Source organism: Lutra lutra, chromosome 14 (assembly GCF_902655055.1).
Source record: "Lutra lutra chromosome 14, mLutLut1.2, whole genome shotgun sequence".
Taxonomy (NCBI): domain Eukaryota; kingdom Metazoa; phylum Chordata; class Mammalia; order Carnivora; family Mustelidae; genus Lutra; species Lutra lutra.
In genome coordinates, this window is record NC_062291.1 from 86465991 (window position 1) to 86484474 (window position 18484).

The 18484-nt window shown below is 49.6% G+C and overlaps 1 protein-coding gene across 1 annotated transcript in view; it reads left to right on the forward strand.

The window, feature by feature from the left end:
* Positions 1-13557: 13557 nt before the first annotated feature.
* Positions 13558-18484, forward strand: part of GLRX3 (glutaredoxin 3) — a 33377-nt gene continuing 28450 nt past the window's right edge. The window contains exon 1 of the mRNA XM_047702041.1: positions 13558-13712. Within this exon, the coding sequence (XP_047557997.1) occupies positions 13624-13712 (89 nt within the window). The 5' untranslated portion in view covers positions 13558-13623. The remainder of the gene's footprint in view (positions 13713-18484) is intronic.

Sequence of the window (18484 nt, forward strand, 5' to 3'; positions counted from 1 at the left end):
ACCAAACTGCGCTCGGGCTCCCCTGAACTCTTCTCAATGAGTCCCCGACTTTTGGGCTTCCGTGTCAGTCTCTGCATCGTCCAATTTAAGCAAGAATCTTGCTAAGTCAGTTTGCCAGAATCCCCGATCCTTGATACCTGATCAGCCTCAGTATCTGATGGGGCTCCTCATTCCCCACATCCCCCCAGGTGATGTCTGATCACCCCGCCTGCCTTCAGCAAGAATCCCATTAGGTTGATTTAGAAAGAATTGCCCCTCATCCCAGATGTTTCCTCCTAGTAACTTTCCACCCACCAACTTTCCCCTGCCCCGATCATACCCCTTGGCTGTAAATTCCCACTCTTCTTTGTATTGGGAATTGACCCTATTCTTCCTCCCCTGCTGCAAAACTCCAATGTAGTAATTCCTATAACTGTCATAATACACTAACTGTTAGAAAAAAAATTGCCACAATGGTCCCCCTGAATAAAGCCTACCTTACCTTCATGTCAAGTGTCATGAATAATTTTTACTTTAACACTGTGTACAGAAATAGATATATATTTAATAGGTCACAATTTAGTGTAATACACGATTTACCAAACACCAATCATTTGGGTATCAATTATAATATGTATACAAAACTCTGCTATTACTCACTTAGTATATTTGTTTAAATTAATATCGTAAACTTTTTAAACTAAATATAAAACATAAAAAATATAAAAAAGTATAAAAATATATAAAAATAAAAATATAAAAAATAATATAAACTAAAAAATAATATAAAAATAAAAAATTATATAATGTTTATCGTGCTCACTATTTTAATATTTTAAAGCAAATACATTAACTATTAGAAAAATCTGGAAAATCCTCATGACCGGATTCTTGCATATGACTCCAAAACCAGAGTCAACAACAACAAAAATACATAAATTGGACGATATCAAAATTAGACACTTCTGTGCATCAAAGGACACTATTAACAGTGATAAGGCAACCCATGAAATGGATTAAATATTGGCTAATCATGTCTCTGATAAGGAGCTAATATCTAGAATACATAAAGAACGCCCTCAATTCCACAACAGAGGAACAAACAACCTGATTAAAGAGCAGGCAGAGGGCTTGCATAGACATCTCTTCAAAATGATACACGATGGCCAATAGCCGCTTGCAGAGATGCACAACGTCAACTGATCATCAGGAATGGAAACCCAAAGCACAGTGAGATACCACCTCACACCCATTGGGAGGCCCATCGTAAAAACACAAGTGTTGGCTAGAATGTGGAGAAATTAGAAGCCTTGGGTGTTGCTGGGGAGAATGTCAAACACTATTAAAAACAGAATGGTGGGGGCACCTGGGTGGCTCAGTGGGTTAAAGCCTCTGCCTTTGGCTCAGGTCATGATCTCAGGATCCTGGGATCGAGCCCCACATCAGGCTCTCTGCTCCGCGGGGAGCCTGCTTCCTCCTCTCTCTCTCTCTCTGCCTGCCTCTCTGCCTACTTGTGATCTCTGTCTGTCAAATAAATAAATAAAATCTTAAAAAAAAAAAAAAGAGGGGCGCCTGGGTGGCTCAGTGGGTTAAGCCGCTGCCTTCGGCTCAGGTCATGATCCCAGGTCCTGGGTTCGAGCCCCACGTCGGGCTCTCTGCTCCGCGGGGAGCCTGCTTCCTCCTCTCTCTCTGCCTGCCTCTCTGCCTGCTTGTGATTTCTCTCTGTCAAATAAATGAATAGAAATCTTAAAAAAAAAAAAAAAAAGAATGGTGAAGTCAGTCAGAGAAAGGCAAATACCACATGATTTCGCTGATATGCGGAATATGAGAAACAAAAGAGATGTGTTTATCTCTTCTGGGGGGGGGGGAACCCAGAGGGAAACAAACGTAAGAGACTCTTAGCCCTAGAGAACAGACTGACCTCGACAGAGGGAGGTGAGTAGGGGATGGGCATTAAGGAGGGCACTTGTTATGATGAGCAGTGGGTGTTGTATGTAAGTGATAAATCACAAAATTCTAGTCCTGAAACCAATATTCCACTGTATGTTAACTAGCTAGAATTTAAATAAAAACTTAAAACATAAAAAAAAATCCAACCCTGTATAGCATTTCCTCAAAAAATGAAAAATAAAATTACTATCCTGCTCCACTTCTGGGTTTATAACACAAGATAACTGAAAGCCAGGGCTCTAGCTCCCATGTTCATAGCAGCACTAGACACAGTAGCAAAAGGTGGAAAGAACCCAAGTGTCCAGAGACGGATGAACGGATAAATAAAATGCGGTCCACCCATACAATGGAATAGTGTTTAGCCTTAAGGAAGGACATTCTCTTTTTTTTCTTTTTTTTTTTTTTTAAAGATTTTATTTATTTATTTGACAGAGAGAAATCACAAGTAAGCAGAGAGGCAGGCAGAGAGAGAGGAGGAGGCAGGCTCCCTGCTGAGCAGAAAGCCCGATGTGGGGCTCGAACCCAGGACCTGGGATCATGACCTGAGCCGAAGGCAGCGGCTTAACCCACTGAGCCACCCAGGCGCCCCTCTTTTTTTTCTTTTTTAATTTTATTTCTTTACTTGACAGAGACAGAGAACACAAGCAGGCAGAGAGGCAGGCAGAGAGAGAGAGGGAAGCAGGCTCCCCGCTGAGCAGAGAGCCCAATGCGGGGCTTGATCCCAGGACCCTGGGATCATGACCTGAGCCAAAGGCTGAGGCTTTAACCCTCTGAGCCCCCCAGGCGCTAGAGGAAGGACATTCTGACACCAGCTACAACATGGGATCCCAAGGGCGTTATGCTCAATGAAATGAGCCCGTCACAAAAGACAAAGGATAACCCTACTTCCATGAAGTACTGGGATAATCAGCCTCGCAGAGACAGGCAGATGGTGGTTTCCAGGGGCTGGGGGAGGGGACTGGGGTGTTAGTAGTTCATGGGTGCAGACCTTCCCTTTAGAAAGATGGTAACGGTTCCAGACACGGATGGATGGTGTTGATGGTCGCTTAACGCCACCGAACTGTGCACTTAAAAATGTTTAAAATGGTGAATTTTATGTTATGTACATTTGACTACAATATAAAAGTAAATATACTAAATAATAAAAGAAAAGGGTTTTTCTGTGCACTGCTTGCCATCACTTGCACACCGCCTTCCAGGGAAATGGCTCTCAGGAGGAAGGTGACCTGAGTTCCACTTCTACCCTGCTCAACTCCAGCTCCCCGGCAGAGTGCTCTAACCTCTCATTCCCCATCCCTCTCTCAGGGTATAAAATTGGGATGCTAAGAGAGGTGCCTACCTCATTGGGGTGCTGTGAATTTTTGGTGAGATACTGTCTGTCGAGTGGCGGGCATGACGCCCGATGTGGAGTACATGGTCAGCTCACAGCTCACTGTAGCTGCCTGGCCACCTCAAGTCTGTCCCCATCTGAGCACTGGACGTTTCCGGTGGTTTGGTTTGGTGAAGGCTGCAGAACCTAACGAGTGATGTGCAACTGTTCATTTCTGAGCCTCTATTATAGCAATAACGATCACCCTCTTTGCCTGGAAACATTTCCCCCTAAGCTGCAAGGGCTTGTTTCTGGTTGCTCAGATGTTGACTGATCTGTCCCTCCTTAGAGGGGCCGGGCTGACACCCTGCCCTGAGCAGCCACCCTGCACGCCGCTCACCCACAGCCTGGCTCCCCACCTCCAGGACACTCGGCCCAAGGCCTTCGTTTTCTCTTCTTCCGTTGGGGTCCCGTACCCACCCCCTGCCACCGGCGTGCTCGTGCTCCCCTGGCCAGGGACAGGCCCACAGCGGGACGCAGGCGCTGGAGTCTAGAGCAGTCCGTTTGGCACGCCGGACGTCAGGGAACCCCACAGTAGTGCTGCAGGGCTGTCTTCGTGCTCAGATAAAGAACCAGGCTCGGACGCTTTGCCCGCGGTGCCCAGGGCTGCAGAAGGCCCGGGGGGCGGCCCTGACTTCTGACACAACCCTGCCTGGATCGCCTACTGTTTCCGCCTTTCCTTCCTGTGGAGAGCCTCCTTACTGAGTGGCGGGTCACAAGCCACACACCCCACCCCTATCCAAGGGCTGTAGTCTGCCAATTGCCCCCCGGGCCTTGGTTCCGCAGCCCAGTTTCTAGGCCCCCTGCTGTAAAGTGCAGCCCTCCAGAGACAGCCTTTGCAAAGAACAACTCTGTTGTACACCTTTACTATGCACTCCACCTCTGTGCCAGAAGTGTCTCGTGCACGGGAGTGGGTGGTCAGGGGCCTTCTCCTCCCTAAGAACCTGGCAGGTCTCTGCCTCCCTGTGTGCCGCCTCCCCGAGCAGCCTGGGTCCGCCAGGTCCCTTCCCTGACCTGGGGCCCTGTGCACGCCTGGCCTCTCTCCTTCTCCTCATTGCTCGCAGTCCAGCTGCCATCCGTCTCTCCCATGGGAACTCCCCTCCACCTGTGGGGTCTGGCCTGGTCCTCCATGGAAGCCACCTCCTTTCTGTTATGCTGTCCTTATCTTCCCAACTGTGTCCCTCCAGATTTGGATGCTTTCTGCATAGAGCGGGCATATGACAAACGTTCTTTTCTTGGTGACTTAACAGGGAGTACGTGCTGCCTGGGGAAGTCCTCTCAGTCCTGACAAGGAGCCGCCTTACCAGTCCGACCATCTGCGGACACATCACAAAGTCAGAACTGCAAGGGCAAAGCCTCAGTACTGATGGGGGACCGAGGCTCGCGCACTCCTGTTCACTCACTCGGAAACATTCCATTGCCCGCAAAGTGGAAGGTTCTCTGAGTAGGAGCAGGTCTGTTATCCGTGAACTCAGAGGCTGACCCTCTGTTCACCGGAAGCTCTAAGAGTGTCTTTATCTTCATGTCCCCAGCGCCCAGCACAGGCAGGGCCCAGGGTGGGGATTCAGGGCCAAGACAGTGAACGAGTGAGCGCACAAGGTTATGGGAGTTGTGTCTGCTCCCGCCGAGGCCAGGAAGCCTTAAGAGAGGTGCCCTGGCCTCTCACCTCTTCGGGCCTGCTATCAGCAAAAGACATTTATTGTCGCTGGACCGTTAAGTGGATGACAAGCTTTCCTGTCTCTTGGCCCTCGTTGTGAGGCGTGGTCTTCAGCTCTACAATGAACGGGCAACTTGTAAGGGCCTCTCACCGGGGACAGGTGGTTTTATTCCTGGAGGATCCAGGTCCGAGAGACGCACTTCCGTCCAGAAGATCAGCGCACATTTGTTTTTCTGGGGACGTCATGGTTTGTGTCAATGCCGTTTTAGCTCGGGCTCTATTTTCCTCTATGGCAAGACTTGGTGTAAGAGTTCTCTAAATGCCGTCTCTATAATGATCCAGGAATACTTCATTGAGGCAAAAAAAAAAAAAAAAAAGAAAGAAAGAAAGAAAAACCCACCATATTTCAACTTCCAAAATAATATCTCTGTGTGGAGACTTCTGGGATCTAAGCCAGTTCCCCACATCATTTCCTGCTCCTGTAAATGTGCTCTTTGGGGATGACCAGCAGTGGATACTTATTTAATATTGAAAGACTTTATGACCAGTGCAAATGAGACATGTATATGATGCTGTGCAAGGTACGTGCCCCAGTCCCTCCCGGAATGTGAGTGTAAACACTTGGCACGTACAGCAGGCAAGCATTTCATGGTCTGCCGTTTTGCATTTTCTTCCCAGGTGCTGTAAATAAATAAGAATATTAATAACCCACAATTGTGCCTTCTAAAATCAATAATAGCTTTCTGTTTGAATGGAAGTATTAATTGTATCTCATCTTAACTTATCTCTGCTCCTAATCACTTGGTAATATTTGTCAAGCGCCAGACATCAGTGTACTTTCTGTGCTACCCTATGTCTCAACAACAGATTGAAATTTTAGCATGATGTTTTATATTTCATCCTAAATTTCTTTTATTTGCAAGTGTACGAAGTCACATTGGTTATGTTCGATAATCCATTTTTGGCATGTATTTTCATATAAATTATAGGGTGTTTTGCCTCTCGGCTCTCACGACATAGCAAGGAGATCCCTGGTAGCATGTGGAAATATGACTGTGTGTGGGTTGGAAGTAATAAGGGTTATAAATGACTCACTAGGTATAAAAAATAAAGGAGAAGACTTATCAGGGAGAAGTAAAGAAGCTTGCTCTCTTTATGTGCCACGAAAGAAGGCACCAGAAAGATATATTGCTGTCCCCTTCTTGTTATTTCTAAGGGGGGTTTTATTAACCCCTTTATATCAATCAAAATAAATTGATTGCCAGTGAATGCAGTATTTCCTGACTATATACAATTTGAAATTATAAGACAAAAGCAAAGGCATGGAAGCTCATATGCTACATCTCCCAGTATATAAGAGACAGAGCCCCTCCGAAGAGATTGCTAAATAGTGTTAAAGGTTTGTACGGCCGTCCCTTAGAACATTCTCTTTAAGGACATGGCTAGGCCTTGGGATCCTTTGGAGTTTGGCTTCATCCTGCCGTGTTAGTGACCAGGTATTCTAGAACACTGTCGTTTCATATTTACGTCCCAATGTAAAAGGACATATTTCTATGGGGTAAATATGGTTATGGCCAATAATAACTCGGTCCTGTGTAGGAATGATGATTCAAGGGGAGAGAACACTGGGCGGCCGGAAACTCACTGTGCCTCCTGAAGAGGGGTCCGTCTCTGCTTGTTGTGATTCAGGGACAAAAAGTGTGTGCAAAACTTGAAAACGGGATTTCATCGAAATGGCAGACAGCATCCCTCGGTCTGGACCAGTCCTGAGAGAAGACTGGAGAGTCAGGGACGATAGGAATAAAACATAGCAGGATAGAAGGTGGGACTGGTAGGGGTCCCCCCACGGAGGGACAAAGGATGCCAGATAGCATTGTCCTCTTCCACCTCAGCCCCTAGGGCGGCTGCGGCCGGACTCTGCCAGGCTCGGGACCCGGCAGAGCTGTCCTTAGGGTCTGCAGAATCTGCCAGGTGGGGCTTAGCGCCTTTGTCTCCCTCAGACCGGGGGCATCAAGGGCTCTTCTTTCCAGGGCCCCACACCCCTTCATCTTTTTTTTTCTTTTAAATTTTAAAAGATTTTATTTATTTATCTGACAGAGATCACAAGTAGGCAGAGAGGCAGGCAGAGAGAGAGGGGGAAGCAGGCTCCCCGCCGAGCAGAGAGCCCAATGCGGGGCTTGATCCCAGGACCCCGGAATCATGACCTGAGCTGAAGGCAGAGGCTTTAACCCACTGAGCCACCCAGGCGCCCCACACCCCTTCCTCTTATCAAAGGAAGGAGACTCTCCCCTCTATCTCCTGTTATTCATTTTGTGGGTCAACACAATCGGACTGAGAAAAGAATGCATGTCTTGCTTTGAAAGTCTAAAGTGGACGGTGGCACTGAAATGATTAAGTGAGCTATTTATTCTGATTAAATAATGAATTAAATATTACATAAGTAATAAGTAACATTAAATAAATATTAAATAAATAATAAAGCATATTTCATACGAAGGAGCGAGTGATTGATGCTAACTGAAGATAGGCTATCGATGGAGTGACTACCAAGGTTTGCTGTCCTCTGATAGAAAGACACATGCTTGGAGGTGTAAACTCAGCTACTTCATCATGAGAACATGAAACGCTGCCTCATTTATGTTACATACACATACACATCAGGGCAACAGGGCCCGTGCATCGTGTAAATATCAGTGGTTCGCTTTTTCTCCTTTCTTCTTTGCTTGTTTGGTTCTGAGGAAGGAATTCAAAGCCAGCAGTGATCTGGCAGGAAAACTGTGTCGCAGCCATCAAAATCCAACCTGGGCAAGCCAGCTTGGAGACCATTGAACTGGGAATCCTTTCTGGATACGAAGCAAATCCGGGTTGGTCCCCAGCACCCAGAGTTACGTCATTCTTTTGCAACCCCCCGAAAGCGCCCCTGAACTTCCTGGAGAACAGCTGCTGACAAGAGCGGGGCTCCCGAGCCGGCTAAGGGCGGGTGCCTTGAACTCCATACATTTCGCCCCAAATGGCCCACTGGACTCCAGCGAGGGCCATCGTGCCGGACCAACGTTCACACAGCAGCCCTGGAAGAGGCCCAGGAATACACATTTCAGATGACTGAAAGCAGAATCCTAGTATCCCGTCGTCCTATATCTGGGGAAACGTCACTGTTCTCTTTCACAGAATAGAAAGTGCAGGAAGCCTGTGTGGCCGAATTTCGAGGCATTGAGGCAAGGGTGAGACTGTTGTGGTCATGGATTTAACTAAAGTTCTGGTCAGCTTCTCGGGCTGGGATGGCATCTGCCGTGTGTTGAGAACCAACGATGGACTGTGAGCTGTGTGCTGCGGAGATCTGTCTTTAAGGAACGTGCGTGTGCGTTCCCGGTGTTTCCCAGACCTCTGTACCCTGAATTCCTTCCACAGGTAGGAAGGGCCACTTCCACGCACAGTGCCCACTGGATGCTCCAGACGGCCATTCCACATGCACATCTCCGCACCAGAGCAGACTGTGAGAGAATGCCAAGGTCAGCGCACCCAGGGCCCATGTGTTCACGTGAGATGACACAGGTGCGGAGCCAGTGTCTGGAAGGGTCCTTGGTAGGACCTCAGGTGCGGAAGCCACACAGCCTGAAGGAGCTCGCCTGGTTAAAACTTAGCTCCCTTAAGAATTACTTCTGATTGATAAGCGATGCTGTTTGTGACACCAAATCAAGTTAATCTGTGTCCTTAGTTTCTTAAAACTGAAGCAAGAATTATAAATGGGAGCAGAGAATAACACCAGAGGGACTTAGAGAACACCTACACAGACACACATGGGCACACGCAGTACTGTTTCCATGTGGAAAGTTGACCCAAGACAACAGGCAGCTGCCTATAGACATGCACAGAGATTACAAACACTCATGATCAACAGAGTGTCCCGGTATCCTCACCTGCCCCGTCACACCTGCAAACAAACACGCATGTGCGCGTGCAAGTGACAGCCTGGTCCCCGCCAGCACCCTCCCTTTCCCCCAGCCCTGCATGGGCACGCCTTCCCGGCGCGGTACAGACTTGGGAACTGTCACAGGATGTCCGGTATGTCAGACACTGAACTGAGAAGGGCCCGGGAAGGTGCTCGAAGTTGGCGGGTCAGGGAAAAGCACGTGTTTAGTGGATCAGCAGAGTGCCGACAGACACAAAATCAGTTTGCGTAAATCCTGAACGGTGGCCTCTCGATGTTGCATAAAGAAGCCCCCCAACAAAGGATGCTCCTTGCCCAGCCTGAGGAGGCAGCTGATGCCACCTGCAGCCTGCAGACAGTCTGCAGCTGATCCCACTGCATGCTCTGGCCCTGCGTGGAGGAGAGGTTAGAATTTACACTGGGGATGGAAAGATGGGCTGTCAATTCTAGGATAACATTTTTTCCTGATAAATTATAAATAATTAAACGTGAATTTAAAAATTATCGACTAAAGTGTTTTTGGAGGTCAGAGTAATTGGATTAAGATTTGTGAATACATTTCTTATAAATATATTTCCTCTAGAGAGCACCTTAGGAGATATGCATGTGTGTGTGCGCGCGTGTGTGTGTGTGGCAAGCCCAGAACATTCAACCCAATTCCAGATCAGGTGAGCGGGTACATGCTTACCCATGTAGTCACATCTTAGGAGAAACAACTAGATGGCTGTGGAACCATCAGATAACACACACATCTGAAAAGAAATGGAATGTGTTTTTATTGGCACAGCCAAGATGAAGTATGTCTTGAAATCTGTTTTACAAATAAACTTGCACATAAATTGTCCATTCACTGCTTCGAAATCTTTTTTCACGTTTGAGGAGCTGTCAGGGGTCCCTAATAAACATGAGTCTTATTTAGTTTACTGGATATATAATTCTTCTTTTCTTTGAAAATAATTATTTTTCAAGCAAGTGCAGCAAAAATACAACCAATAAAAATCTAGCTATGACAGCATAAACAACGTTTATAGCCAGCATATACATAGAGTTCTTCCAATAAAAGCAGTTTCTAGTAGGGAAAGGAACACAGAAAATTGGCCAGCTGGTGCCGAGATCCAAGACTGGCTCCTAAGGGTTGACAGACAAAGCCTCACCGCCTGTTGCCACTTCCCCGTCAGGATAGTCCCTGACTGTCAGGGACTGCTGGAACATCCCACCTGCCGCCATGTTTCAACATGGTTTGTGAGACGCCCTCCCCAAGACCCAATCTTGAAGGGGCCTCCAAAGCTGATGGACAGTGGGGTGAGAAGGTCCTGGGCGGGCTCTGGAGGTCAGGACACAGACCTTCTACCTTTTGGTTCTCCCTATTCTGCGTCCAGAGCTGTGGTCTCTTGAGAGGGCGGTGCCAGGGTGAGTGCAGGGGTGGGGCACGGGGTTTAGGGTGGATTTCACAGAATCTGGCCCAGGGATTCTGCTCTGAATTTTGGTCACTTCCAGTCCCCACCTGTCAGGGCTCTCTAGAAGGTTCGCTGTTTGGGCCCTTCCCAACCCTGTACCCAGCGGTGGTCACCGTGCCCCTGGTTAGGAGCCCTGGCCACCAGTGCATGTGGACAGAGTGTGAGCCCGCAGGGAGTGGGGGGAAGGGCGGGACTCCTGGTCGTCCACAGCCAGGTGTGGACCCCTCCTGGGGAGCTCCATGTTCGCGGGTTCTCAGCAGACATGCGGGTGCTCATTTATGCTTTTTATAGTAGCTGGAGAAGATGTTATCCCAGCTTGAGAACAGAAATTAAAATATGTATCCTTCAGGTGCAAATCTACTGTACTTACAGTTTTACTGTTTCTCTGCAGGGGGGCTCCATTAATCTTGTAACAGGGAAATTCCTAAGGAAATTAATTCCCTCCAGTTGGGGTTATTCTCAACTGGTCTTCGGGGGCGGAGTAATTGGAATTTAAGAGTCTCTCTTAAAAGAAAGGAAACATTGGCCATTTTACTTGAATAACAACACTTTTTAATGCCATGCTTTGCCCATTAAAAACGCTGGCTCATTCTCTCCCTCTCAGAACTCCTGTGTCTCTCAGCGCCTTGGGGTGAAATTTACAACCTGACCCCCCTCCGAAGCAGCCCCCCACCCGCCCCCCTGCCAGGCTGGGGTTTTATTCCCAGCCTTCCTCTGTAGTGTCCAGGCACTCCTCCCCACCATGGCTCATTGGTGTCTGCATTGCCCTTGGCCCTGTGCCCTGCCAGGGAGTGACTCTTGGCCCCGGGAAGGAAGGATGTGTCATTAAAAGTGCACGGCTAAAATATTTCCTTGCCTGTTTAGGAGCAGTAAGTGTCAGCTGTCGTTACCGGAAAAAAATGATCACACCTCCATCTCTCTCGCACACACCCTTCTTCAAAATGGGGTCAATTCACAAGCGTTGGTGGACCTGCTTTGCTCCCAGGAAGGTCCTCTGCAGCTCTGTCTAGAGCTCTGGCTCTCCTAGGCCAGGATTTCCGTCTTCAAGACCCGTCACCCACGCTTCCCGGTCCCCACGTTCCAGGTCCCTGAGGCGCCACACAGAGAGACCTAACATCCATTTCAGGACTGTGCTGCTGTCCTGGGACAGCTGTTCCTGACTTAGGGGAGTATGGAAGCCCAGGAGAGGGCCCTGCCCCAGGGACACTTCAGGTAAAATATCACTGGGTTCCCAAAGGGGACGCCCCGAGGGAATAGGACATGGCTACATGATGCTTAAATATGGGGTCAGCAGAAGGTCAGTGTCTGGAGACAGAGGCCAAAATCAGCTGCAGTATCTTGCTTTCCTGTGTTTTTAAGCTTTTGAGCCCTAAGGGTGTTGGCAAAGCCAAGTCCAGAATACTCGGTAACAGGCCAAACCAGTTTAAAATGATGATGAGGAGTTTTCCCCTTTGGGTGCGACGTGGTTAGAGAGAGGACAGGGTATTAACAGCATGTGCGTTGGATGGGGTGCTGTGGTGGGCCACCAGATGGGCTTGAGGTGGTAACAGAAAGCCTAGGGCGAGTCTTGATGCTGCCCCTTCCCTGCTGTGGGTCTGGGCATTTCCTTAGCTACGATGTGCAGGTAGGCGGTGATGTCTTTACATCAGCAGCTGGACAGAGCATTGAGTGATAAATACAGACGCAAGTGAAGGCTTTGGCAGGGGCAGGTATATATGCCTACAGATCCGAGGCTCACCAGCAACGGCCACACACTGGTTGGGCTCTGGGCCCCGCAGAGCGGTCTCTCTCGCCTAAGTCAGAGCATTTTAAAGCTCAGAGGTCAGCTTCTAACCCTGAGGCCTGTTGATGTAAACAGTGAGAGCTGCAGAGAGAGCCCGAGGCAGAAGTGGAAATGTAACCTGGAATTTCCTTAACATTCTTTCCTGAAAGTAGAGAGGTGCTTGGTAGCTGGTGTGTGCTGCTCTCAGCAAATTCCATTTAAAGGGAAAATCAGGCTTTTTAAAACAGCCACATTAGAGGGAGTGATTACTGCTGCTTTTTGAAAAAGAATGACTATAGCACATTTCCCTAGTGCATTACAGTTTCGTTATTTTTTAAATGACAAAGCCGGTCCCTGTCCTTTGAAAAAATGCAAATGACACTAAAAGGTACAGGATGTAAAAAGGGAAGGTCCTCCCTTTGATTCCCCTCTTTTCTGGGGGCAAGCTCTGCTAACACTTTGAAGACCTTTTTTCTATGTAATGTTCAGCTTATATACAGTCATGCTAATTTACTTACCTATAATTTTGTTTAAAACGGCCATCGGAGTACATACATCGTATTTTGCAACGGGCTATTTCCCCCCACCTTCTATTGCATTTTTGCATAGTAATCTCTAGGTTTCATTTATTTAAAAAAAAACCTTTTTTGGGGTACATTTTAAAATAATTTCGTGCCACATGCAGTTGTAAGAAACAATAGAGAAAGATCCTGTGCATATTCTCCCCCAAAGATGACATCTCGCAAAGCTGTAGTATGAAATCACAACCGGGATGTCCACATTCCCGCCATCCGCCCCTCTTCTTCGGGTTCCCCAGTGTTACTGGAAAGCGTGTGTGTGTGTGTGTGTGTTTTGTCCCACGCAATCCCATGTTTAGGTTTGCATATGTACCACCGCAGTTGGGATACAAAACAGTTCCTCGGGGGCGCCTGGGTGGCTCAGTGCGTTGGGCCTCTGCCTTCGGCTCAGGTCATGATCCCAGGGTTTGGGATCGAGCTCCGCATCGGGCTCTCTGCTCAGCAGGGAGCCTGCTTCCCCCTTTCTCTCTGCCTGCCTCTCTGCCTACTTGTGGTCTCTGTCCAAAAAAACAAAAACAAAAACAAAAACAAAACAAAACAAAAAAACAGTTCCTCGTGGCTCTTACTGCATTTTGAACGTGATTTCCCATTTTCGGTAATATCCCCGTCTTTTACTTAATTTCATTTTAGGTTAAAATGTCATCTTGTTGAATGTCCAGACCTCGTGACTGCACCTACACTCAGTCACCCGCGCGTACCCCCTCTCCCAGCGGCCGTAGGAGCCGCCCAGAGCGCGCGGGGCCCGGAGGACCGTGCGGAGCTGGGTGGGGGGCGGGAGCCGACAGCGCGCGGGTCCAACACGCGGACGCTCCCCCGGAAGCCCCGCCCCGGTTCCGCGCTCGCCGCCGGCGCCGGCCCGGGGCGGGGCTTCCGCGCGCAGCCTCCGGAGGCCCCGCCCCCGCCGACCGCCCGCACTCGATTGCTCCTGTCTGGCGGCTGCAGCATGGCGGCGGGGGCGGCCGAGGCGGCGGCGGCCGTGGTGGAGGTCGGCTCAGCCCAGCACTTTGAGGAGCTGCTGCGCCTCAGAGCCAAGTGAGCGGGGCGGCGGGCGGCAGGGCTGCGGGGACGCGCGCGGGGAGCGGCCTCTCGGGCGTCGGCGGGCGGCCCGGCTCCTTCGCGCCCGGCCGGTGGGGCCTGGTGGGGCGGCGGACTGGCGGGGCCCCCGGCCCCCGAGCCCGGCCCCCCGGCCCCGGCAGAGGAACGGGAGAGAGAGGGCCGAGCTCGGCCTCTCGGCCCGGCCTTGCCCCGCCGCCCGGCCTGGCGGCCTCCGGGGCCTCGGGCGACGCGGTGACTCAGCCCCGGGGCTGGGGGGAGGAGGTGCGCGGACCCCGCCGGCCCGACCCAGGCCCGGGCCCGGCTCGCTTTGTCTGCTGCCGGCGGCTCAGGAAGGCCCGGCTGCCGGGGCGGCCGTGCCCGGTGGGCGCGCAGCGTTCGGGGCACCGAGGAGCGGGCGGTGCTCCGGTTGTGCAGCTCACCGGCCGAGGCGCGAGGCTTTCCGGGGTCGGGAGCCGGCGGCCGCGGTCAGCTCGGGTCTGGGACGCGTGCTTCTAGCTGTCGGGCCGCCCGGGAACGCAGACCGGGGCGGGCGCGGAGACAGTGCGGGGAGCGCGTCCAGGCCGGGGATCCGGGGCGGCTCCGCACCTGGAGGCCGGCGGGCCCAGGAGCCCTCTGAGGACCGGGAGGGAGCCCGGGCCCCACTGCCCGCGAGGCTGCCCCAGCCCCGCCTCTAACTAGCCCTGGAGCCCCTGGGCAGGTTTCAGACCGGGCCTCAGTTTCCCCGGAGGCGACATGGCCTGGAGGCGTGCGGCCCCGTCCGAGTGGGTGGCGCGGGCAAATGAGATGATGCGGGCCGTGCGACCTGGCCTCGCGTGCGGGGCCGAGTGGCTGCGTGGTTCCGGGCAGGGCATGCCTGTGGACCCCAGCCCTGTGCTGCCCGCCGGATCTGAAGCAGAGGCCGGTAGCGCTCTGCTCGGAGAGCGGGTGGGATGGGGAGTTGGTCGCCTGTGCGGGAAGCCGAGCGCGGCGGCAGGTCCCGCCTTGCTCCTGGTTGGCCGCGCGTCCTGGAGGTGACGGAGTTCACGGTGTTAACCGGAACGGCCCGTTGGACATTTTAGGTTTCCTTGGAAAAGTATTTGGGGAGGAAAAGGGAAGTGACCGTCCTCACTGACGAAGGCTGGGTGGTGACACAGGCCGCGCAGGTGGCGGCGGCGCCGGAGGCGGCCTCTTCAAAGCCTCCGGGCTCGTGTGCGCCTGCCCCTCCTAAACGTCCGAAAGACTGTTTTGCCTCGTGCTGCACATTTTCGTTTTTATGTTTCATTTTTTTATCACAAAAACCCTTGAGATCGTACAGTCCGTACGATTTGGTTGTGCTCTTGCCAGTGGTCTGTACCCGAAGTGATGCCGGAAGCCGCACACCTGTTCCTAAGTGATGAGCTGAACAGGCCCTGGAAGTGACGGTCGGCGGAGGGAGCCCCGCTCCGCCGATTTTTTTGAAACGGAAGCGGAAAAATAATGAACAGTACTTGTTGCCCTAAGCATTAAAAAATCTACTTCCTGAATACCACTTCTCAGTTTTAAAGTGTTACGTGGGGGCGCCTGGGTGGCTCAGTCGGTTAAATGTCTGCATTCTGCTCAGGTCATGGTCCCGGGGTCCTGGGATCAAGCCCCGCGTCAGGCTCCCTGCTCAGTGGGGAGTCTGCTTCTCCCTCTGCCTCTCCCCACTTGTGCTGGTGCTCTCCTTCTCTCTCAAGTAAATGGGTAAAATCTTTAAAAAATACCTATATTTTTAGCTTTCCTTAAGTCATCTCAACTGTTTGTGTATCACTGAAACCTCAGCTCGTCTGTACAGTGAGGATTTTGATTCCCATCTGCAGAGGAATTGGAAGAGGTGTTACCCATTTGTAGAATACTCAAGAGTCTAGTATAGGATGGTGTTTGGTAAATGGTAGCTGGTGTTCTCAGGATAAGTCGCTTCGGGTGCAGAGCACCTAGTGGTAACAGAGAAACAGCTGTTCATTGACCACTAATTGTTTTGCTGATGTACAACTGGTATTCATTACATTGTCTAAAATTATATTAGTTGGGATTTGAACCTGATCTTTAAAGTTTTTCCTCAAACAGTGCACTGTGCCAGTTGGGTTATTTCATGCAGGCAGAGAGCACTCTTCCCTGTAACCTGAGAGAGGGTGGCAGCATTTGTGTTCATTTCAGGTTTATATTCTTGTGCTACTAGGCAGTGCGAACTTCATTAGAAAGCTGAGCATCTAAATGGGAGGTTACTATGGATAATGTAAAATTACTATTAATATTAATGTCATGCTTTTATCTTTCAAATGTTTTTATATTTTTGTTTGATCTTCCCAGTACCCCAGGGTATCAGGTATTTCTATTGTATTTTAATTTTTAAATATTTTAAAAAAATATTTATTTGACAGAGAGAGCACAAGCAGGGGGAACAGCAGACGGAGAGGGAGGAGCAGGGTCCCCCACTGAGCAGGGAGCCCAATGCGGGACTCTATCCCAGGACCCGGGATCAGGACCTGAGTGGAAGGGAGATCCTTAACTGACTGAGCCACCTAGATGCTCTATATAAAATAAATAAATATATATATGCATATATATATTTATTTTTAAAGATTTTATTTATTTGTTTGACAAAGAGATCACAAGTAGGCAGAGAGGCAGGCAGAGAGAGAGGGGGAAGCAGGTTCCCTGCTGAGCAGAGAGCCCAATGCAGGGCTCTATCCCAGGACCCTGGGATCATGACCTGAGCCGAAGGCAGAGGCTTAATCCACTGAGCCCCCCAGGCGCCCCCCCCTTATTTTAAAAATATTTTATTTATTTATTTGACAGAGAGAGCACGAGCACAAGCAGGGGGAGCAGCAGGCAGAAGGAGAGGGAGAAGCAGGCTTCTGCTGGGCCAGGAGCCCAATGTGGGGCTCCATCCCATGGCTCTGGGATCATGACCTGAGCCAAAGGCAGACACTTAGGCGACTGAGCCACCCAGGTGTCCCTAGTTACTGCTGTTTTACAATATGGAAGTTAAGATTGCACATTTAAATTAAGATTTAAATTACTCTTCAAAACCATGTCAGTGGTAATGGAATTTAAGTTGTGTGGGTATGCCATTTTTTCCTTTTTATTGAACTATTATAGTATAATTGATACACAATAGTATATTAGTTTAAGGGGCATCTTTTTTTTGCATGTCAGTTCATATTGTTAAAAATGGTAACATCTTGGGGCGCCTGGGTGGCTCATTGGGTTAAGCCTCTGCCTTCGGCTCAGGTCATGATCTCAGGGTCCTGGGATCGAGCCCCACATCGGGCTCTCTGCTCAGCGGGGGGCCTGCTTCTCTCCCCCTGCCTGCCTCTCTGCCTACCTGTGATCTCTGTCAAATAAATAAATAAAATCTTTTAAAAAAATGGTAACATCTTAAAATTAAAAAAAAAAATAAAATCATATTGTCAACATTTTTCCATATCATTAAAGTTTTTTGAAATGATTTTTAATGGCTTGATAATATTTTGTTATAGGACCATTAAAAAAGCTATAGTGTTGTTGAAGAATTGGTTCTTCCTGTTGAATGTTGTGTAAGATCATGGGAAAGTACTCATATATATACATCTTTGTGTCTTTAATTACTTCTTAGGATACTTGACAGTGTGTAATAAATTTCTGAAAGGTTCCAATTTACTTTTTACCAGTAGGATATGGAAATGCTTGGTTCCTTCCATCTTTTTTTTTTTTTTTTTTAATCCTAGAATGTTATTATTTAAAAAATCCTTTTTCAGTTTAGTTAGAAGTGGTATCCTGGCTTTTTTTAAAAGATGAGGCATTACTTAACATACCATAATGCAATGCACAGATCTTAATAGCTAGGTGCGATGAATTTTGACAGTCGTATATACACAAGTAACCACCATTCAAAACAACATAGTCCCAGAATGTTCTTTCCCATAGTTTCTGCCACTGACCTGCTCTTTGTTACTATAGGTTAGTTTTGCCTGTTCTTGGTACTTGATGCAAATGGAGTTACACAGCTCATGGTCTTATACCTCTGGGATGTTTTCTGCATCATGTTTTTAAGGTGCACGTTGTTGTGTGCACCTGGAGGTGGTTCCTTTTTACTGCCGACTAGTATTCTGTCGTATAAACATAAAACAGTTTCTCCAGCTTGTGGTCACTGGGGGTTATTTCCAGTTTTTGGCTGTTGTGTCCAAGACGCTGTGAGCATTTTTATTTACTTCTGTATTAATTTTTTAAAAAATATATTTGAGAGAGAGCAAGCACGAGTTGGGGGGCAGGGCCCTAGGGAGAAGCAGACTTCCCTCTGAGCCGGGAGCCTGATGTGGGACTGGATCCTGGGACTCCAGGATCATGGCCTGAGCCCGAGGCAGTCACTTAACCAGTTGAACCACCCGGGCGCCCCTGCTTTCAACATTCCCTCTGAGCCGGGAGCCTGATGTGGGACTGGATCCTGGGACTCCAGGATCATGGCCTGAGCCCGAGGCAGTCACTTAACCAGTTGAACCACCCGGGCGCCCCTGCTTTCAACATTCTTGTGCAGTTCCTGTCCTTTTGTGGGAGCCCCGGGCCTTGGGGCCTCCCCAGGGTCCTCTGCAGAGGCTCACTGGCCAGAGCTCAGCTCCAGGGCCCCAGACAGTGGCAGGGATGGCTGAGCAGCGTCGTCAGGCTTTGTGCCCGGGAGGAAAGGGACACAGCATAGTCTCTGCCACAGACTGCGAGGCCCACCTAACCGCACACTGAAGCTTCTGAGTTCTGTGGCACACCACTGAGCAGCC